General features: G+C 36.0%; 1 protein-coding gene across 3 annotated transcripts in view; it reads left to right on the top strand.

Moving 5' to 3' along the window:
- The window catches only part of GPCPD1 (glycerophosphocholine phosphodiesterase 1), a 50,429-nt gene that overhangs the window by 10,434 nt on the left and 17,089 nt on the right, over positions 1 to 22,906 (top strand). For all 3 annotated transcript variants that reach the window (XM_047067876.1, XM_047067875.1, XM_047067874.1), the window contains exons 4-12: positions 1,288 to 1,372; positions 7,165 to 7,240; positions 9,116 to 9,157; positions 11,021 to 11,144; positions 15,197 to 15,428; positions 17,300 to 17,462; positions 17,779 to 17,911; positions 18,661 to 18,715; positions 21,126 to 21,218. In XM_047067876.1, the coding sequence (XP_046923832.1) occupies positions 1,288 to 1,372; positions 7,165 to 7,240; positions 9,116 to 9,157; positions 11,021 to 11,144; positions 15,197 to 15,428; positions 17,300 to 17,462; positions 17,779 to 17,911; positions 18,661 to 18,715; positions 21,126 to 21,218 (1,003 nt within the window). The remainder of the gene's footprint in view (positions 1 to 1,287; positions 1,373 to 7,164; positions 7,241 to 9,115; positions 9,158 to 11,020; positions 11,145 to 15,196; positions 15,429 to 17,299; positions 17,463 to 17,778; positions 17,912 to 18,660; positions 18,716 to 21,125; positions 21,219 to 22,906) is intronic.

Raw genomic sequence — 22,906 nt, 5'->3', positions numbered from 1 at the left:
CACGTATGCCAAGCATTTGCTATTCTTGTTTTATAGCAGTGCTTCTCGGCCAACCTTACGTGTTCAGATACTCTGTGAAGCTTGATCAGACGCCACATGACCAGGCTCCACCCAGACCTATGAAATCAGAGTCTCCTAGGGTGGAGCCAAGGCATATGTATTTTATTTCTACCAGATGAATCTAATTGTTGGCCATGGGTGACAGCTGGTTGTGGAGATTTTGTTAGGAACCAGGATTGAGTCAGAGTGAGGATAATGCCCTAAAGCCTGTCTTGGCAGAGCCAGGTGGGGAGCCGTGCTAGCCATCTGGTGTCATGGAAGAACGTTTGGAGCTGCTGTTTATTCACCGAACTATTCATGCTGAATTAAGGTTTGGGTAACGGCCTGTGACGGTGGCTCTCAAACTTAAGTGTTCATCATCAGAGTCACCTGGAGGCTTGTTAAATTACAGATTGTTGGACCCTCCTCCAGAGTTTCTAATTCAGTAGCTCTAGGTGTGGCCTGAAAATTTGGATTTCTAACAAGCTCCAAGGTGATATTGATGGCCCTTGGATCACACTTTGGATACCACTGGTCTATGACTGGAAGGTAAAAGTCAGTTATCATCATGAATTGTAGTGATTTCTTTCACCGTTAAGTCAAAACTTTAGAACAGCAATAGACTATGTTAGCGTAGCATTGTTCGGAGGAAGACGTTGAGTTGAGACAAGTAAGATACAGATACTGATTGCTTGACTAGGGGAATGAATAGCCAGAGGCTGGGCGGGACAGTCAGAACAAGGGACAGTTGGGAACATGAGTATAGCTTGCCTGCCTCAGCCCTAAAGCCTCTTAGGCCTGTAACATCTCTGAATAGGTGGCAAGTCAGAGAAGATTCTGACTCTGGCTTCCACCTTTGGGCTACTTTTTCTGTTTGGAACACTCTGGCTCTTTTATGGCTGATTCCTTCTCATCACGTAGGACTCCTGTCAGACAATTCTTCCTCATTGAGGCTTCTCCTCCAAAACCTCCTGTCATGTCAGAAAGGCCAACCAGCCTTACTGTGTGTGTTTGGTTATTTGTCTACCTTCGCCAGAAAGCAGTCTGCTTGAAGATAGGGCTCTTTCTGCCTTACTCATCACTGTGTTCCCAGTGCCTGGTGCAGGGTAGGCCTGGAGTAAAATTTTGTGTGGGAATAAATAAATGCTGTTGGTCACAGACCTTGCTTGAGGGATTTTATGAATTGTGAAGTTTCTGTGCACTTTAGCTTCATCTTAATGCTGCTGCTCTAATTCTTTTTTGTCACAGCATGTTATGGAAAGCAACCATTGTACTCACTAGAGGAGTGTCAGTTCAGTACCGCTACTTCAGAGGGTGCTTTTTAGAACCAAAGGTATGTTTTCTTTATCTAGTTTCCAGTTTCGTTAACAAACTTACTTCTTTCAAAAGCAACTAATTTAAGTTTGGAAACATTCAAAGTAATATGAGTTTGGATCAAATAAGGAAAACAGAACTCTAGCTTAATAATATTTTAGTACTAAAAATCAAGGAAGTAGCCACTTCAGAGGCAGACGATGTCTGCAGTGGAGTTTTAAAAGACTAATAGTAAGTATCTTCTGCAGTATTCTTGTTATGAAATTGGTTTTAATGATAAGTGAATGTTGTCAGTAGCTGTACATTTTCTGTTACTTTTGTAAACCTGTTAGTAACCAGTTACGAGGGTTTTCTTTTTGTTTCATTTTTTTAATCCTTATGTGGTATGAATACATTTGGAGGAATATATAGCCAGCTTTGAGTAATTCTTTAAAAAAATTATTTCATAACAGCCATCTCTCAGTGGCTGCGTTGTTTTAACTCCTATCAAAACTGAAGTCATTCCTCTTTAGATTTTTTTCAACAATGGTGTTGATAGATTAGGATCTTTTCTGAAGGCTTTTGGAATATCTGTTAAACCTAATCTGCTTGCTCACAATGATTTATTATTTGGGGATTGTTTTCATATTTGGAAAAGAAAAAAAAATTGATTCTTCCCTCTTATTTTAAAGATGCTTATTTCCTGAAAGGATTCTTTTCCTTCAGATTTTTATCTTTGAGCACACTTGGGCTGCATGTGAACAGGGGTTTAGGCAGGAGTCTAGGAAGCAAAACATGGAATAACCTTTTTAAAAGTTTTATTTCCCTTTGGGATCATTTAATACTTGTTACATGTGAAAAAATGCAAGCAGCCACTGTTAGCTCATTCTCTTAGCCACCATTACAGAAAAGAAAACTGACAAAGCCACTTCAGCTGTCTTTTGCACCTATTACGTTTCTTACTCCAAGAATATATTGTAAATACTCAGTAATTAAAACTACATTATGGTTGATCATTGTGTTGGCTTATCTTGACAATAGTCTCATTTTAATGACTTAAGAAAAGATCATTTATTTGGCATAGGGGTTATGCATTGTGGCAAAGTTTTTTGGTATAAATTGAACAGTTGTGCAGGGACAGTAGGTCATAACACTCGTATCATCGAAGGTTTATTTGAGGATCCTGGTATGTGAAATTTGTAATATGTGAAATCAACTAAATTTTACTTACAGGGGTATTTGGACAAGAAAAATCATGAGTCTTTTGGGTGTAGTTTTCTAAAGTAAGACTATTGTCAACATGGATCAAATTAAGCCAACCTACAGTATTTTTCCTCTTCATTAAAAATGTAACCAAAAGCAGCAAATCAGTCCAAATTGCCTTTCTGAAAAAATTGGCAAGAAGTCTGCTTACAGTAAAAAACAAGTTTTTCCCCTTGTAATACTTGCAAAAGTTCACAGTATGTGTTGGTGAGTGTGTTTCTTTAAGTAGGTGCTCTGTATCGTGTACACATGTACCGTGTGATGCAGGGGCTGCCATGGTAAGTATGTTTTTCATGGACTAGAGTAAATAGCTACATAAAATCCCATGCATATAGCTACAGGGTTTTTTTCCCCACATGCCAGCTTAAAGTGACACTTCCTTTCTTTTAAAAGTTGGTGGCGCTTTTTAAGTGAAACATTTTTAATAGAAATAATTACGAAACTTTGTCTCCATTGTGCATTGTCAAATGATAAAACTAATGTGCAAAGAGCCTTAAACTGTAAAATGACACAAGCTATTGGGATATATATTTTATGAATATAAAGGATGATAGGAAAGCAAAGTAATTATGAAACATTGAAAATCTGAAATGAGTAATGAGATTAATTTTGCTGAGTCACAAGTTTTAGGAGGTAGTCTACCCAAGCATTTGTAGAGCCTAAGCTAGAAATCTTGTGATCTTGCCACTTGACCTTCATATTTCAGTTTCCTTATTTATAAAACGAAAGGCTTGAACTATAGATTTCCTGGGTCCCTTCCATTGCTAAAATTTTATTGCAAATAAATAAAATTTTACCATTCATGCTTTTTTGTCCATTTTTGCTCTTTGTAGCATATTCCTTTTAGATTAGAGGTTAAGAGTCTTGAAATCCCTTTTCTCTCAATTTTTCATGGCTAGCTATTCTCTTTTACTTTGTAGAATTCTAATAACATGTTAATAATGTTGAATTTTAAAATAATGTCATAAGTGACAAATCAAAATATTATCTTAAACGTAGCATACAAAGGTGGTAGATATTCCTGGAATAAAAACACGGGTGTGAGTCTGCAGATGGTCCATTAATTTCACATCTTCACCTAAGATGATTTTTCAGTGAACATGTAACATTTTTTTATCCATGTCTGTCCCTCTATATTTGTGGCTGGAATTAGGAATGTAACCTTATACTGAAATGTTACCCAATTTTTTATTATATTGTCTTAGAGATTTTTCCTTCATTTCAGTGGAAATAGCTATTTTTCAGCAACTCATCTGCTTCTGATTTTTATAGGTGTTAATGTTTACTCATAATTAGGTCGTTATAATCTCTTACTTTGTTCTTAATCTCCCTTGATTTTTGTTTAAATCCTGTAACAAAAGAATCATCTGTGATAGGCACCCGATTGTTTATTTTTACAGTAGCCCAGATTCTTGTTTTGTATAGTAGTTTTCTTAATAAAATTTTCTTGGATGTGAAATACCTTCACCTGTTAACCTCAAATTTGAACCATCTCAGAAATGTCTGTCTGCCTCGCTTTCTTCACTTCATGCTTACTTACCCATAGGTGACCATTTTCCTATTGGTCTTATTAAAAATAATTATTAAATAGCTATAGGTCTAGCCTCTGCCATCATAGATAGAAATTGCTCAGAACCCCTTTTTATATGCATCTTTTTTTTTTGATTTTTCAAAATGTGGAAAAACAATAGTCAATAAAGTTTTAGAAGTTTACATTTGCATTTTTCATATTTGAAAGCAGCGATATTGCATGACTAGTTGATAATTTTGCTACATGGTTTGTTCAGAACAAAACAGACCAAAAACCTCAGTCTGCATGTTGTTTCTTCTCCATGCTTTTGATATTGCTGACTGGTGTCAGTCACTGTTTAAGAAAGCAGTCATTATACTTTTTTCTTTCTTTTCAGAAATAGATTATTGGTGTTTTTGTTAATATGTATGTTTGGAAACATTTCAGCAACTATTTGATTTAATATATGCTAAATTGTGAAACAACTATCAGTAATGGAATACTGTCTTGGACTGATGATGTTATTTTTTCCTTCAAAGATCCACGTACACTTGACTCCAAAGTACTTAAAATTGTGGCAGCCTTTTACAGAATGGAACTGTTCTTTTTTTTTTTTTCAGATCTTGAAGAATGAGTTTATTACAGTTAGCATATTAAAAAAGATTGCATGTTTTGGGGTCATTACTGAGATTTTTAATTTCCCAGTGCTTAAGTCTTAAATTTCTTAAGAATTTCAGTAAGCTAAAATTTAAGATTACCTTCTAAAGTTTAATAAAGTAGTCACAACAATTTTGAAAGTTCAGTGTATTTTGGAACTTGGTGGATTTTTTTCTATATTGTAACATTTTATTGTACCAACCAACATGGATTTGTAGTGTGAACACTTGTATACACAATAAGTCACCTGTTGAATGAGCTCTTTGGACTGCTCCTCAAATGGTCCATTCTGTCAAGCCTAGGTTATTTTTATGCTGGGAGTAGTGGTTTGCTACTAAAGCAGATGAGGGTGGAGTTATTAACATATTATTAAAATATGTTCTTTATCATACATATTTTATCCATAGGGCTATTCTTACGTGATTAAATGTAGATATTGTAGCTAACACTTTGTAAAGTTCCCCCCCACACCTGAATTAATACAAAAACAAACTCTTCTATCCACTTCTTATCCCTGCTGATATTTAATATTATGTTCCTGGCACCCTTTGAAGTCACCTGTGGTTTAGTAACTTCTATAAGACTGTAGATTGCACCATCTTTGTAGCAAAGAGGGTATTTTCTGGGAAGGAGGGCATGCAGGGGAACTGAGAAGAATGGAGGAAGGGAATACATTAGATCTTTCTGGCTGCTGTTTATTGCTAAGAAACATTGTTCCTTTTTTGATATATACATTTGCATCATCTTTTGAGGATTAGAAAGTTTGACGTTTAAAACACAAATACAGAAAAATGTGATAGGAAAAAGTTGTAGTAAAAAATGTCTAGCGGATGTAGGGTTAAATGTATCTCCTTTTTTTTTATTTTTTATTTTTTTAGTGGAAATGAAATTCACCATATTTAAGATGAATAGTTTCACATTAAAAAAAAAAAATTCACGAACATCTGCCCAGTCTACCAGTTCATAAGTGAACCCTTAAAACAGGGAAGTATTCAGCTAGAGAAAATAAGGATTTGCTATATTATCCCAGCATTAATGATTTGAATGAATACCTAATGCTATTTTAGTTTTCAAGTTCAAAGGTTTGTAAGTTTTAAAAAAGATTTCAACCTCTGGTTATTTTTAAGTGGCAGAATTATCTCTTGTGTTTAATTATTTTCTGTGCCTAATTTGTCTCATGCTCATTTGTTCTCATTTGGCACATTTAATACTCATCAATATTGAAATTCTGTAAAATGATATAGAAGAGTATTTAATGTTATCTAAAAGTGTACAGTATATAGAGAGAAACTTCTGTGTTCTGTGCTTTTTAAGAGTATGCTTAGGAAAGGGCTTGAAGATTATGTATGACAACATTGACAGTGATTATCCCTAAGTGGTATGATAATGAATGATTTGTTTTTTCTTTTTGCTTCTTTATATTTTATTAAATGTCTTCTGAAGATGTGAAAAGAAGAGAAATGTAAAATACCTTATAAAGTTACAGTTTGAAATTTTGCTTCTAAAATGTGTACTTAAGGGTTTTGGCACATAAGTTTAGTCAATTTTTTTTAATTAAAGGGAAATTAGGAAACAGTACTTCAGGCCTTTAGGTGTTGATAGTTTTTTTTTTTAATTGCTGTAGATATTAACACATAAAGCTTTATTTTCTTTTTTTAGTAAGAGAGCTTGATAACAGAAGACAATATTAGTTGTCACACTGTATGAGTTTATAAACTCTAAGGCATAGAGTAAAACTAGATGTTAGTTCCCCTTTTATCAAACTTACTCTTCAAAGTTACTCATGTACATGTCTTCTATTTTAGGGTTTTCTGTGCTTTTAGAAACACTGGTTTCTATGAGAAATCTTATGTTCTTCTTGCTATTTACTTACTATAATAAAGCACTTTATTATGCCCTCTAGTTCCTTGAGTAACTTGTGATCATTGATCCTGAAGTACTTGTACCTACTGTTCCTACTATCACAGAGTTTAGGCTTTTTCCAAACACTTGGAGAGTTTCTTAAGATGAGCTACTTTATTCCTTGACTGCTGACATAACCAAGCCTAAATTATATTTGGTGTTAGTTTAACTTAAGACAGAACATCAGCTAAAGATGAAAATTTCTTTTAAAATATTTTGAATATTGTAGGCAGATTTAAGAATAAGGTTAAGATGGTTTTATGTGCCAGTTTCATCTCATTTTTCTCTGTTTACTGCCTCACCCTCATTTTCTTCCAGCACTCATCATGTTTTGTGACCTGGTACATTCCTGATTTCTGGCATATAACATTGATAAATAACAAGATGAATCTCTTGGTTTCATATTTAGTATAAGACTTAGGCCACAAACATCTAATGGAGTCATGGGTAGAAAATAAGATCTAAGAAATTATTGCAGACGTTTAACTTTTAAATTGCAGACTATCGGTGGTCCATGCCAAGTCATAGTTCACAAGTGGGAGACTCATCTACAACCACGATCAATAACCCCTTTAGGTATGGGCATTAACTGCATCTGTTTGAGGCATATGCATTAAAGTTACTAATATGCTGCACAATGGCTTAGTGGGATTTAATAAATTTTTATTCTAAAGTTTAAGGTCAATGCATTGTCAGTACTGCAAATTTCACTTAGCATATCATGGATCTTTTAAAACTAAACAGTTCTTAATTGCCTTTCTTTATAAACTTTGTTAGAAATGCTTGCCAAGTTATTTGGGGGGTGGTTAGATTGATTTATTGTGGAATATTTATTTTCATTTGGAGTAGTTACAGAGTTTGTAAAATACCATTCTTCTTGACTGAGCATCCATGGCTTTGATTATTTGCTCAGAGAGCTTCAGAGAACATTTGAGGAAAGAATTAATCCAAAGCAAAGATTCTTAAATTTTTAACTTTGAGTAGTAAGAGCAGTAGAATAAGTTATCCTATTTATTGTGTTTTGTTTTGTTTTGTTTTTAACTAGTAAGTACTTGAATAAGCTTGTATGAACGCATTCAGATTTCTTCGTGGTAGCAGACGTATTTTCCTCCTAATTTACTTAAATACCTGCTGGCTATGTTTAAATGGATAATCAGTTTTGTTTTGTTTTTTAAACATCATTCAGTTTTCTTGTGCCTAAAAATGGCATTTCTCTTCATACAAGTATTTTTGAATTTCCTTTTCCATACTGAGATTATAAAATTTGAAGTTCATTTCACATACGTAAATTCCCCACTTGGATTCATCTGTAAATTGACTCAGTGCTGAAAACTGTTTCTTTTAGTTTCTAGAGAGAATTAGCATTTAAAGATAATAAATGGCTTGCTAGTAGCTATCTTAGATTAGAAAGTAGTGAGAGATCCTGCTTTAGCCTGTGGCAAGGGCACATCTTTGTTTAAACAGATATTTCATTCCATCCTCTTTATTGGATTTTCTTTTTTTGTTGTAATACATTTTTGATAGTATATTTAGAATTTTCGTGATAGTGTACTTTAGAATTATAATAGTCCCATACTGAGGTTGGAAAATAATTAGTATTAAAGATTAAAAAATAATTTGCGTTTGGAAGCATCTTGCCGTTAAATATATATTTACTTATTGTGAGAAGTGAGATGTTTGTTTCTGGTCTTCTAAAAATTAATGTTATACTTTTAGAAAACATAACTTCTAAACTTAAGAGCTGCGTGAAGTCTACCAAAAATCTTTATTGGAAACTATCACACTTACTTTAAGGAATATATCAGACTTATGTTTATCGTAAAACTGGGTAAGGAAGTAGAAGGGGAGATAGCGTTTTACTCAAGAGGGTGGGGCTTACCAGCTTTTCTTACTTAGCTGAAATTTCTGTTAGAAGGGAATGTGCTAGCACTTATTCTTTTGGTAGTTCCTCACAGCTCTGTATACGCAGGTAAGTTTGTGCTGTTTGTAAAGCTTGTAGCCGGCTATAGAGAATAGTTGGGGTTTGAGGAGAATTACCTTTTAGATAAGTTCAGAATATGCACTACATAAGAATAAGCATTTTAATTGTGCCAAGACCTTTGGTTTAAACAATCAGCCGGGAGATACTGTTGTCCAGCAGCCTGTCTCATAAATTGGTGGGTGCAGAGGTTTGCCCCAGAGCCTCCAGAGCACCTCTCTGAGGAGTTTTCTTTCTCGTCTTGTAACACCACGAATCATCACCAAGTTTGTAAGCACTTTTACCGTTTGAGAGTCTCCTTAAAAGGGAATTCTTTATTGAGGGCTACAATAAATATGCTTATTCACTTTGGGCTGCTTGTAAATTTTAGATTTAATATTTTTAAAAATCCTTAAGGTGGGTGATTTCTCAGTTGTTCAATCTGTATACATCATGAATTTTAACTAAGTGTTTTTATTTTCCTTCAATTCTAGAAAGTGAAATTATTATTGACGATGGACAATTTGGAATCCACAGTAAGTGAGACTGAGTTTTGAAGATCTTTACTACTGATAATTGAGATGTTACTTTACATTTCATTAGAAACAGCACAGGGAACTATGACAGAGCATGATATTGAAAACAGAGACTAGATCCACGAAACAAGTACATTCTGTTAAGTAATAGTTTCCAATATAATTCTTAAACTTTAAAATTTTATCCTTTCGGTTTTTATTTGACTGGTGACTTTGGGTATATGAATTAATGTACTTAACTTGAAAGTATTATACCTAACTGTTAATATATCATCACTTTTTGACATTTATGTTTGATATTGTTTCTAAACATTCTAAACTCTTCAGCTAAGCTTGTGCATTTTGTGTATGTGTATATGCATTTACAGTAAGATCCAGATTAAACAAAATGTTCCAGTAATTCTCCTGAGATTTTTAACAATTAACTTACAGTATAGTAGACAACGCTTTTTCTTCTGAATATGTTGAAAATGTTACCCATTCATATATTTTTTTGCTTCAGTAAATACTTCATCCTGAGGGTTTAAGTTGTCTTCAATGACTGGAATTCTCACAGTATAATAGCATTATCATGCTAAACTGCATTTTTATTTTAGAACCTATACTGTAGAAGTCAAAGATAGAAGGGGGGGTGGTGAGCAGAATGTGTGCTTGCAGTGACTGTGAACCAGAGATAAATTGCTGATCCTAGATACTTGTGTTTATGCATTTCAAAAATATACATGCTTTGACAGTATTTGGATAGGAATTTAACTTCTTTTCCTTAATTTTATTTGGGATTACAGTATTTATGTTACATTGTAAGGTAGCCTAAAATACTTGAATAGCTTTAGCATGTAGTGTTTTAGAGTCTTGTCTTCTTTATATACGAAAGATTATAGTTTTATGTCGCATGTTTTAGAGAGCTTGGTTTATGGAGTAGTTTTCTCATGTCCTTAACTATAGTGCATGACATTACATCCCTCTATTGTATGTTAGTTACTATGTGTAGTTATAAATGCATGGCATTTCTTTCCTCCTTTGTAGTTGTTATTCTCTTAAAACTCAGCTTAAGTTAGCTTTCAGGATGAAAAGCCATTTCTCCAACTTTGTCCATTTCTGAGAAGAGTTTAAAATTAAAAAGGATAATGGTTTCTCTTTATTTTTAAGATTTGAAAATTATTAAACCTTTTAAAGTTATACCTAAAGGAAAAGGCTTCTTCTTTTTTTCAAATCCTGTTGATAAAAAAAAAAAAACAAAAACAATTCACGTTCAGAACAGTTGGTAACTCTCTGGTATTTATGAAACTTTCATTACATATGTTAGCAAGAAATTTCAAGTTAAATAATGCTAACACAGTGTTACCATGATCATGCAATTTATTTATGGCAGAAAATATAAATGTGAGAATACATAATTCACTCACAGTTTTGTCCTTACCTTCTCATGTTTGAAGCTTCAGCTGTAGTGATATGAGTAGTTTCACCTGCATAGCTCATGTGAAGCTTTGCAAGTGTGATCCCCAGTGAAACAGCTGCTAGGTTAGAGATATTTGGAACATATATTCTTCCAGAAATAGATTTGTATAACTTCGATAATGGATTCAGTGAGAATTTACTTAAGTTTAAATTTAATTTACGTAAGTTGTTACATATAGTTAGTTGTTAATATTCATTTAACTTTTTTCCCCTTAATATAAAAGTGTTTTTCAGTGATAAATTTAAGACTATCTCTATGTTTGCTTTGGAGAGAACTTCCAGTGATATATAACTTGAGTGTATTAAAATGTGAACATGAACTAGAATTATCAACGTGTGTTGTACTTAACAGATTGCTTCAAAACATATGTATAATAATTACTGTTTTCATATTTACTCTGCCAGATGGTGTTGAAACTCTGGATTCTGGATGGCTGACATGTCAGACTGAAATAAGATTACGTTTGCATTATTCTGAAAAACCTCCTGTCTCAATAACAAAGAAAAAATTAAAGAAATCTAGATTTAGGTATTGCAATGTGTATATGTTACTTAGACCATTTGTTTTTACTAATGCTGTAGATTTCTTTTCTTTTTTTTTTTTAATGTTTATTTTTGAGAGAGAGAGTGCACGCACATGAGAGGGGGACGGGTAGAGAGACACACACAGAATCCAAAGCAGACTCCAGGCTCTGAGCTGTCCAGCACAGACCCCGACATGGGGCTCAAACTCTTGAGCCAGAGATCATGACCTGAGACAAAGGTGGACACTTAACTGACTGAGCCACCCAGGTGCCCCTGACCCATTTGATTTTAGCCTTTAAGTGTATAAACTAAGAACATAACACACTTATAGATAATGTTACATTTTCTAATTGAAGGGTCTTGTAAGAGTGAACTGCCTCCCTGACTCAGATTGTTACAGTTAAACATACTAGTCTTTTTTTTTTTTTTTTTAATGTTTATTTATTTTTTGAGAGAGAGAGAGAGAGAGACCAAGCATGAGCAGGGAAGAGGCAGAGAGAGAGGGAGACACAGAATCCAAAGCAGGCTCCAGGCTCCAAGCTGTCAGCACAGAGCCCGACATGGGGCTTGAACCCACAAACCATGAGATCATGACCTGAGCCAAAGTTGGACACTTAATCAACTGAGCCACTCAGGTGCCCCACTTCTCTTAGTCTTAACTGCTAAATTTGAAACCAGAAAATTTTGGTTTTATATAGATAAGTGATTTCCAAGTGTATGTATCTTTGTAGTTTCTACTATTTAAAATTTCTTAGTGTTGCAGTATTTAAACTTGCCATTTGAGCCCTGCGTTGGGCTCTGTGCTGACAGCTTGGAGCCTGGAGTCTGTTTCAGAGTCTGTGTTTCCCCCTCTCTCTGCCCCTCCCCTGCTCGAGCTCACTTGCTCTCTCAAAAACATTAAAAAAAAAAAAATTGTGTTGTTTTTTTTTTAAAGAAATTAGTAGATAATTAATGGTTGGGGTTCTGCTTGGATTGCAAATGCATACGGAGTCCTATACCATTCTTGTTTATGTAGAAGTTACTTTGAGTATTTGTATATATTATTGTGTTACTCAGGCTTATATTGGAATCTTTTTGTATAACCATACTTTGGTGGGCTCTACTAATTAAGTAACTGATTCCTGTTGAAATAATTGTGTATGGGACACCTGGCTGACTCAGTTGGAAAAGTACGTGACTCTTGATCTCAGGGTCCTGAGTTAGAGCCCCATGCTGGGTGTAGAGATTACTAAAAAAAAGAAACTTAAAAAAATTCTGCATAACTAGAAATTTGTGTTTGTTCTGACCACCTTTCCCCCACCCCCCAATTCATATTAGTGATAGACTAAACCCTCATGGCATAGGAAATAAATTTACCTGCAAGAATATCAGGACTTTAAAAATCTAGCAAAGGTTATACATTTTAACACTTTTTTTTTAATGTTTATTTGTTTTTGAGAGAGAGACAGACAGACAGAGCGGGAGTGGGGGAGGGGCAGAGAGAGAGGGAGACACAGAATCTGAAGCAGGCTCCAGGCTCTGAGCTGTCAGCACAGAGCCCCCACACAGGGCTTGAACTCACGAACCATGAGATCATGACCTGAGCCAAAGTTGGACACTCCACTGACTGAGCCACCCAGACACCCCAAAAGCTTGTACATTTTAAGTAAAACACTAGACATGTTGTTCTGTCTCATTATCACTAAGTTTTAAATGCAAGTTTCTCTTTTATTTGACTTCATCAATAAGGGGAAAGCAGTGTCTCTTCATGATAGATTATAACCTTCATATAGCTACTTAAAGAAGACCTTTAACATAAATGACTAAAATTCTTTCATGGATCCCTTTAAACTTGAAATTTTTTATTTTATTAAAACTTTTTTTTTTTTTTGCTAAAACACATTGCTGTTAGCAAAATTGTCATTTTTTATTTTTATTTTATTTTTTTTAATGTTTATTTATGAAAGGGGAGAGACAGAAAGTGAGCAGGAGAGGGGCAGAGAGAGGGAGACACAGAATCTGAAGCAGGCTCCAGGCTCTGAGCGGTTAGCACAGAGGCTGACGTGAGGCTTGAACTGACAGTCTGTGAGATCATGACCTGAGTGAAGTCGGTCACCCAACTGACTGAGCCACCCAGGTGCCCTAATAGTCATTTTTTAAAAAATCTTTATGCCTTTCTTGCCCACTTATTACTATGCAGTTGTGATCTCTTTTCATATATCCTGGTAGAGAATGTTTGTTCCTTCAGGCTAACTAATAGAGTCAGTTGTCCAAAACTCTTAAGAGTTAGACTTCTGAGAAAAGATGATTTTTGTTTCTATTAAAATACTACTCTTGATTTTACTGTGTGATTATAGAACAGTATTGCTAATTGAGTTGTGTAGATATACCCTCTGAGAGACCTTGGGCCTCAGCAGTGGTTGGAGGCAGTAGGTTATGTAGAGAGAGCAGGCCCCACTAATACAGTTCCATTATTTGTGTTATCAGATCTCATTTAAATCTAGAGTGAAAAGTTTTCATACCTTAACTGTTACTCTATACAGCAGGTAACATCACTTCTATGTTCATAGTTTATAATTGTTTAATCTATGTACACTTTTTTCTTTTGTAATGTTTATTTTTGAGAGAGAGAATGAGAACGAGTGGGGGAGGGGTGCAGAGAGAGAGAGGGAGGGAGAGACAGTATCTGAAGCAGGCTCCAGGCTCCAAGCTGTCTGCATAGAGCCCGATGTGGGGCTTGAACTTGTGAGATCATGACCTGAGCTGAAGTTGGACGCTTAACCAGCTGAGACACCCAGGCGCTCCTAATCTATGTACATTTCAATTGGTGCAAGAAATATTCTAGAATTGAGTTGACTCTTTGGCATTACAAGTATGCTATGCAAGTAATTGTTTCTCATTGGGAGGAGACTGGTTTTTGTGGCTCTGTGGCTTAGACAGTTTGGTCTTTGTTTTCATTGCTTGAAGCCTATAAAAAGTTTTAGACTCTTGGTCTGTTTTTTGTTCATTTGTTTCATTTAGAAAGCACATAAATATAAATACATAACACATGTAAAAAGTATGCATACACACAAATAGATTTAATACAATATTTTTCCTTAATAATGTACTTTTCCCAGAGTACCTGGACTCACTGTGGATAAGGTAGAAGAAAAGAGAAAAGTTTTAATTTACAGCCTCCAACTCTAGTCTTTTAATGTACACTAACAATATGGTTCAATTTTATGCTTGTTTTATACGTATGTTCTTTAGTAAGACATTTCAGAAGAATTTGACATGGCCAGTTATAAATGAGATAATAGTAAATGCCTCTGTAGATTCAGTTTTTTAAAAAACAATGAAAACAACTTCAGGCATAATGAGCATGTATCTTGTTTTTTTTTAATACTTTGCAGAAATATATGTAGATAAAAACATTAGTATTTTTTTTTTTTTAATTTTTTTTCAACGTTTATTTATTTTTGGGACAGAGAGAGACAGAGCATGAACAGGGGAGGGGCAGAGAGAGAGGGAGACACAGAATCGGAAACAGGCTCCAGGCTCTGAGCCATCAGCCCAGAGCCCGACGCGGGGCTCGAACTCCCGGACCGCGAGATCGTGACCTGGCTGAAGTCGGACGCTTAACCGACTGCGCCACCCAGGCGCCCCAAAAACATTAGTATTTTATGAAACAACTAATGCCATAACCTGTAGTATGATGCAGTCTTATATAATATGGTATTTGTGTTATTTAAAGAATTAGCATTTTCAAGGAAAACTTGTTTTTTAATTAAAAAAAATTTTTTTAACATTCATTTTTGAGAAACAGAGTGTGAGTGGGGGAGGGGCAGAGAGAGAGGGGGACACAGAATCTGAAGCAGGCTCCAGGCTCTGAGCTGTCAGCACAGAGCCCGATGCGGGGCTCGAACTCACAGACCGCGAGATCATGACCCGAGCCGAAGTCAGGGGCTTAATCAATTGAGCCACCCAGGTGCCCCCAGGGAACACTTTTGAATTTAGCATTTAGGTAACATTTGTATGAGTTTTCCTCTTCCATTTTTGTTTTTTGCATTTCATTATTTTTTTCCTTTCATGTAGGGTAAAGTTGACACTAGAGGGCTTGGAAGAAGATGACGATGATAGGGTGTCTCCTACTGTTCTTCACAAAATGTCCAACAGCCTGGAGATATCCTTAATAAGCGACAATGAATTCAAGTGCAGGCATTCGCAGCCAGAGTGTGGGTATGGCTTACAGCCTGATCGTTGGACAGAGTACAGCATACAGACAATGGAACCAGATAACCTGGAACTAATATTTGATTTTTTTGAGGTAAGTGATTATTTCACTGAGGGGATTGAGAAAGAATGCAAGCATGGGCTTATTTTTATATGTTTTAATTTTTGTAGTCTGATTTGTGTAAACCCATGATCATACATCTTTTTAGATGTTTATTCTGTACATTTTAGCAGGCTTAAAAAACTTGGAGTTGATAGACTCAAGTACTATAAAAAGAATTTCAGCTGAATTGATGTTTTACATCAATGTAAGTGCCTGTTTTTTTGTTTTTCTTTTTAAGATTTTTAACGTTTTATTTTTTTCTTTTTTGTTTTGTTTTGTTTTATTTATTTTGAGAGAGAGAGCAAGGGAGAGGGGCAGAGAGGGAGTGAGAGAGTCCCAAGCAGGCTCTGCACTGTCAGCACAGAGCCTGATGCAGGGCTCCATCTCACAGACTATGAGGTCATGACCTGAGCTGAAATCAAGAGTCACTCAACCCACTGATCTACCCAGGCGCCCCAAAGAATTTTTTATTTTTAAGTAATCTCTGCACCCAACATGGCGCTTGAACTCACAACCCTGAGATCAAGAGTCACGTGCTCTTCCAATGGAGCCAACCAGGTGCCCCTGTGCCTGTTCTAAATGTAAATGAATAATATCCAAAGGAGCCGCTAAGGGTAAATAGAGGGACAAGCAGACTGTATAACTATTGGTGGGCAACCCAGTGTAACCAGCATGATTGTGTCCTCTTTATGACTGAAGTCTGTGGTTTATTGAGGCATTTTATTATAAGAATGCATCATAACAGTGAACTCATTTTTGCAACTTTACTTGATATTATAAATATGTAGTAAAACATAGTTACTGTGAAAATTGCGCCAGGTTGTTTAGAATCTGCTACCAGCTTTCTAGAGCTGCTTGTGACTCTCAACATTAGAGCTCTCTGGCTTGCTGGCTGTACAGGTGCTCTCCTCTCCACAAGTCATGCGGGGTCCTCCACTGAGGTCCTTGTTTATTGTGCCTGGCTAGTAGTTATGTGTACTGCTTTCCTGACACTCTTGCTCTTTGTCACTTGCACTCCCATTTCCATTAGATTAGAGCACCTAACCACAGTTTTGTGAAAATAGCAGAATACAGAATGGATTTAAGCTCGCAGGTAGCGCCTGTTACCCATAATTAAAATCATTATAGTCTTCAAGTTTTAATAGTCTTTATGCATAGCTGTTGCAACTGGCATTTTGGCTACCTTGCATTGTATGGGATTTAAAGTGTTCCTTTCAAAAAACTACAATAAAGAATTCTATTTTTAAAAAAAATCTCTGATTCAGTGTTCCCTAAGTAATAAGATCTGTGGGACTTTATTATAAAAATGTGAGGTTTTGGTTGACTGTTTCCTTATTTCTTCAGGACCTACCTTTTAATACTCTCTTGAACATCCTAACTTCCTTTTCATTTGGTGAGCAGTTTTGGAAATACTATTTCTTTCATAGATTAGGCTGATAAAATATCCAGTGTAATCTCAAAGTGAGTATTCAGTTTCCTAGAGAGTTAACTATCCCTTTATGTCACCTGTGTGGATTCATTTTTAGAGAATATAATACACATTAACAGCCCACTACAGATACTTATTAGTCTTTGAATGTAAAAGTACTTAGAAACTTCATCAGTGTTTTAAATTCATCTAATACATGTTAGAGGATCAGAAGTGCAAATCAACAGTTACAACTAATCAAGTACCATATAAAATCTTAAAATATTATATATTAAAAGAAAATGTATCTTTTATATTACAAAGAAGCTATCTGAATTACTTGAATATAAGTTCGATTCATATTTTATGGATCTTCCTCCATAGGTTCTGAATTAATGGAAAATATTGAAGTAGAAGAAATTGAATTCATACCTCTTTTTTTTTTTTTTTCCAGGAAGATCTCAGTGAACACGTAGTTCAGGGTGATGCTCTTCCTGGACACGTGGGGACAGCATGTCTCTTATCATCCACCATTGCTGAGAGTGGGAAGAGTGCTGGAATTCTCACTCTTCCCATCATGAGCAGAAATTCCAGAAAAACAATAGGCAAAGTGAGAGGTAAGCCTGGAGAAGTAGAGGGTCCCTTTACAAATGAGCAAAGATTAAGTTCAAATTTTAGCTAGGGTCAAATTGAGCTTTTGCTAATGGTGGTGATTAAATTAATAATTTGTTTTAGAATATTTACTACTATAGTAACAAGGGGCATCAGTTACATTTTCTGGAAGCTTTATTTGAATCAGTTTTGACTTGTTATTTTCTATTTGATAGAGATAAAGTTGGTTTGATTGGTATTGAAATGTAGTGCCATTTAAATGTTCATCGTGGCCTTTTTAATCATCTTTGTCTTTGTTTCTCCCCTTTTTTTCTATGAAAGTTGACTATATAATTATTAAGCCATTACCAGGATACAGTTGTGATATGAAATCTTCATTTTCCAAGTATTGGAAGCCAAGAACACCATTGGATGTTGGACATCGTGGTGCAGGGAATTCTACAACAACTGCTCAGTAGGTTGACTATTTGAGTGGTATTAGCATTTGGTAGCTTATGCATGGTAAGGTTCCATTAGTTTGGCCCACTAAAGGTCAAATGAGCCTTTTATTATTACCTGGGATTTAATGTAATTTGGTGATTAGGGTTCCCAATTCAAATTAATTGGAGACTCTCTCCTAAGACTATCTGGTTAATCTAATGTCTGCTGAACTGATGTCGAGAGGGACATTAACAAGAGAAATCCAGGAAAGCTTGATGCGGGGAGGCAGCCCAAACCTCAGTCTGTGTGTTGTGATCCCAGCTTTTGGCATGTTTCCCTTTCTGGGGCTCAGTTTCCTCACCTATTCTCAGTATCATTTACATACTTCTGCCCTGCTGGGTGTCAGCCTTTCCCCACTCCCCTGGTCTGCCAATATTTAAGTCTTCTGAGGCACCATTGCAAGGAGCAAGTATCTGCGTCTCTCATACTTCATGTCGCTGCAAGATTGTTTTCCTTGATAGGTCAACTCACTTGGGGAGGTATGCGTGGGTGTGGGATATGTTTATATTAAGCTTGTAAATACCTATAATCATTAGAGCTCGCATTTATGGAATAAATGCATACACCAACTAAGTGATGGTCACAATCTTAATTTGGTGGTGGCAGAAGTAGCCTCAAAACAGGATAAGAACTGTTTCCATTGTTGAAGATAGAGTTGGCTTATCACATTTGTTTTGTCTTTTCTATAGTGGATGATAACTATATATAGTTCTTCTCTTTCAGGCTTGCTAAAGTTCAAGAGAATACTATTGCTTCTTTGAGAAATGCTGCTAGTCATGTAAGTGACCCTCTCTTCTTTTAAACAACTTGGGAATATTGGTCCAAAGGTAGGAAAGTAGAGAAATGTGGGCCTGGGGAGTCTCTTCCATTAGTAGCTTAAAAAAGTTAAGTAGGTTGAAACTGTATGCTTCTTCTGAATGTATATCTAAGTGAAGATAAAGTATCTCTAAGCATTTGTTTTTAGATTCTTGGTGAAGATTGGCATGAAAACAATGGACTCATTAGCATCTCTGTTTGAGGTTACAAGTTTTGAGTGATGGGGGCAAGGAAAACATTCCCCAGTAAGCATTTGTTTTCATTAACTCAGTAATGTGCTCATTCAGATACTTTGGAAATAATGCTTATAGAAGGATTTGATAGTGGTTTTATGTTAACATTTAAGTCTGTCAGTTTATATCCTGCATACCATCTTGATTAGTTAAATTATGTTAAATTAAGAAATTTATCCAGTTATAAAGTGTCCATTTTTTAGCTTGTAGTTTTTTCCAGCAACTGCAACTTGACATATTTAATCAAGAACCTGAGATTCCCCTGTGGCTCCCTGCTGCCCTGTACCTGACTAAAAGGCCTCATGCTCCCAAGTTAGGCTAAGGTGAAAACCATCTTATGCTCTTATTATCATTTTTTTCCCCGCAGTGTCCTCCACATGCCTTAAACTTTGCCTTTTAAAAAAGAGTTCAGCAAGTAAACTTGATTAGAGAGATGTTTAACTTTATCACTTATATGAGCACACTTATTCTAAGACATACTTTTTCATATTTTAGCATCTCTAAAATGGGTATGGGTTTTACAACTTTCTTAACCTTGCATCATGGTTTGGCACCATTTTTTCCCCTTTTAGTTGTATATAAATGTTGCATTTTATAGTTCATTACATCTTACATTAATTATTTTAATGTTTAAAAATATTAATAGTGGACACTTCTATCTTTGTGTTGAAAGGATTATATAAAATCTATGAGTATGTTGGGCTCTAGTTCATCATTTGGAACCAGTTTTAGTTCATTGTAGCTAACTGTTCTAAACATTGGTTTATTAGCTGTAAGTACGTGAAGATCCCTGTTAAGGAACTTTAGCTGTCTCCATGCTTTTTGAGAGAGGATGTCATTAACTTCCATGTTCTGATGAGATCCTTTGTAATTCATGCTGATCACATTTCAGAATGCCATATGCAAGTTATTAATGGCTTATTTGTTTTAATGTTACAAATATCCCTGTAGAGGTTCTGGTACGTTATTGGCTTATTTCTTAGAGCTCACTCACACATGGATTTTGGGATCAAGTTTTATCACTTGGTAAAATTATCTTCCTGAAGGATGGTGATCCTGTAAAGTTAAACATTTAAACTAAAGAGCTACATAATTCGTTTAATTTTTGTAATTATTTAAGGGTGCTTGGGTTTGTTCTCTTCGGTAGAAAAGCTTTGTGTTATTGTCTTGTTTACAGTACTAGAAGAAGGTAAACTTATTTCCTGCTTCAGAAGTCATTAAGGAAATGGGCTCCTTCGATTCTAGTCTGGGATCCACGTGTGCTCACAAGTTGAATACCCTCCGTGACCTAAAGCTCGGGGAGGGGTGCAAGTGTATCATCCGTCCCCACACAGGACTTCTCTGGGCTGCAATATCGAACAGAATTCTCAGACCTTGTTTCCTTTGATCCCAACTGGCTTTCTTTCAGTGAACTCACACCTTTGTGGGTCAGTTTATGTTCTCAGCTTTATTTGAATTAATTCTTATGTCAGAGTGGGTCCGACTTGGAAAAATGCATCCTTAACTCATTCTTGTCGTCCTCCATCCTGTTGCGGCTCTGTCCGGAGATTGGGCTTGTGCGGTGCAGTTCTTGACCCCATTGCTGCTCTCTGTGTTTTCAGCAGCACCGTCCTTTCCTCTTGACGCTGCTTCTGGGGTTTTGCCTGGAAGGGCTGGAAGGTGTGCTGCTCATGTTCAGCAGGGAGCAGAGCTAAGGCACGGCAGTTTACTCCTTTCCCTCCTCATCTCCAAGGGCCAGCTGTCCAGCTCTGGGACCTAGGGGCAAGAAGGCACCAGCTGGCCCTGTACTCCTGGCTCTTGGTGGACTCCATTTCTGCTAATAGCAGTGGTGGAGGTGACAGGCCGGCCGTTGCCACAGAGTGGCCCTGGGATGTGTTCAAGAAGATCAGTGCCCATATTTTTGCCAGGAAAAAATTGCTGTGCTATCACAATGAAGTAAATACTTAAAATTGTTTTCAGAGAAGAAATTAGTTTTTAGAAAAAGCTTGAAGTGTAACATTAATTCATGAGGAGTTTTTTTGTTTTTATGTACAAGTCTGTAAGTTTATAGTGAACAGTAAATTTTTTACGTCCTTGTAGTTTTGGATGTATTGTGGGCCAGGTAGTGTTTTTCAAATCCCTGTTTCCTTTATTTGTTAGGGTGCAGCCTTTGTAGAATTTGATGTACATCTTTCAAAAGATTTTGTGCCTGTGGTGTATCATGATCTCACCTGTTGTTTGACAATGAAAAAGGTATGTTGAAATTCCTTCATTTTTAACTCTTAGAGTTACTTAGGTTTGAACACTAGAAAGTTGGTTTTATGTATATGTATATAGTTATTAAGTAGAGTTGATCAGTTCATTTTCTTAGTTGATTACTACCAATTCTTTCCTCTGTCAAGCTTTTGCAACATCAAGAGAGTGAGGAGACAGGAATAATAATTCCCTAGAGCAGGATCTCTGTACTGCTCAATTTGCTTTTTTCTGTTATCTAACAAAAGGACGTTCCAGGTGCCTTTTATGTCAGTCTGCCACTGTTCCTGTATTGAAGCAAGAGAGGAAGCTTTTATAGTGTCTATTTTCTAGGCTCCCTTCTGTTTCTGCCTCCAGCTTTTTCTCAAATTAATATGCTAATATGATTTGGCAAAATGAGAAGAGCCACAGTGGAAAAATGCTTTGGAGCCAGATAGTGGAGGACCTCAGTAATGGGGTGTAGACCTAAGAGCTGGGGAGATGTGACAGACTTTTGAGCCAGGAAGGGAAATGTTCAGAACTAAACTTCCCGGTGTAAGTACTTGATATAAGGGGAATTTAAGAGGACAGAAATGAGAGACAGGGAGAGTGGTAATGTGGCCAGAGGTACAGTATGCCTGGACTGGAGTGGAGATAGAATGGAGAATGGCATGGTGGAGGATAGAGTCCAGAAGATTTGAAAATCCATATAGTTTCTTAAAAATTGTAATTGTTGTGTAAATGTAATTGATAATTACATAGTGCTTAAACTTTAGTATACCAATTAAGTGATTTCTTTTTTTTTTTTTTAATTTTTTTTTTTCAACATTTATTTATTTTTGGGACAGAGAGAGACAGAGCATGAACGGGGGAGGGGCAGAGAGAGAGGGAGACACAGAATCGGAAACAGGCTCCAGGCTCTGAGCCATCAGCCCAGAGCCTGACGCGGGGCTCGAACTCACGGACCGCGAGATCGTGACCTGGCTGAAGTCGGACGCTTAACCGACTGCGCCACCCAGGCGCCCCTAAGTGATTTCTTAAGGACTTAAACTAGGAGGGATCATTTGCCATTTTCTTTAAAATTGTTGAGTATCATTTTCTGTTGAGATGATTTAAAGTTCAGGCTAATTTGCTATCATGTATGATGTTCTACCAGACACTATTGTTGTGGTATATGTGGATATGGCAAGGCACCTGGCTCTGCCTACTCATGAATTCGAATCAGTCATGGGGATTTGGATTAGTATGATGTATAGAAAAGCATGGTTTTGTTTCTGTGAAATGGTATTAGAAGAAGGAGGGGAGGATATATATGCACCTGTTTAGATGATAGAGATAAAATATAACTTAGTAGAAAAGGAGCAGATGGTTTTGCCATAGGGGAAAAAATCAGTGCAAAATAGAAAAAGAAGGAATGGAGCACTAAAGATCTTAGTAACCAAGATGGAGGTTAATGAATCCAGCTGTAATTTCTAAAAATCTGTGAGAGTTACCTGAAGAGTATTACTGATCCTATTGTTAATCAGATTTTGTCTTGCTCTTCAGTTGAACCTGGATGATGAGTTAGGGAATGAAAGTATCAAATTGTATATATTTTTAGTTTTAATTTTTAAGCAAGTATTTTAAGCAAGTACTTTAAGCAAGTTTTATTTCATAAAATAAATTCATGTTCATTATAAAACAGCAGAAGGGGCGCTTGGGTGGTTTAG

Source organism: Lynx rufus, unplaced genomic scaffold, assembly GCF_022079265.1.
Source record: "Lynx rufus isolate CCGP_SWC_20201006 ecotype Redwood Valley unplaced genomic scaffold, mLynRuf1.p SCAF_8, whole genome shotgun sequence".
Lineage (NCBI taxonomy): Eukaryota > Metazoa > Chordata > Mammalia > Carnivora > Felidae > Lynx > Lynx rufus.
The sequence above is the reverse complement of the archived record's forward strand: the minus strand, read 5'-3'. Positions and strand labels throughout refer to the sequence as shown.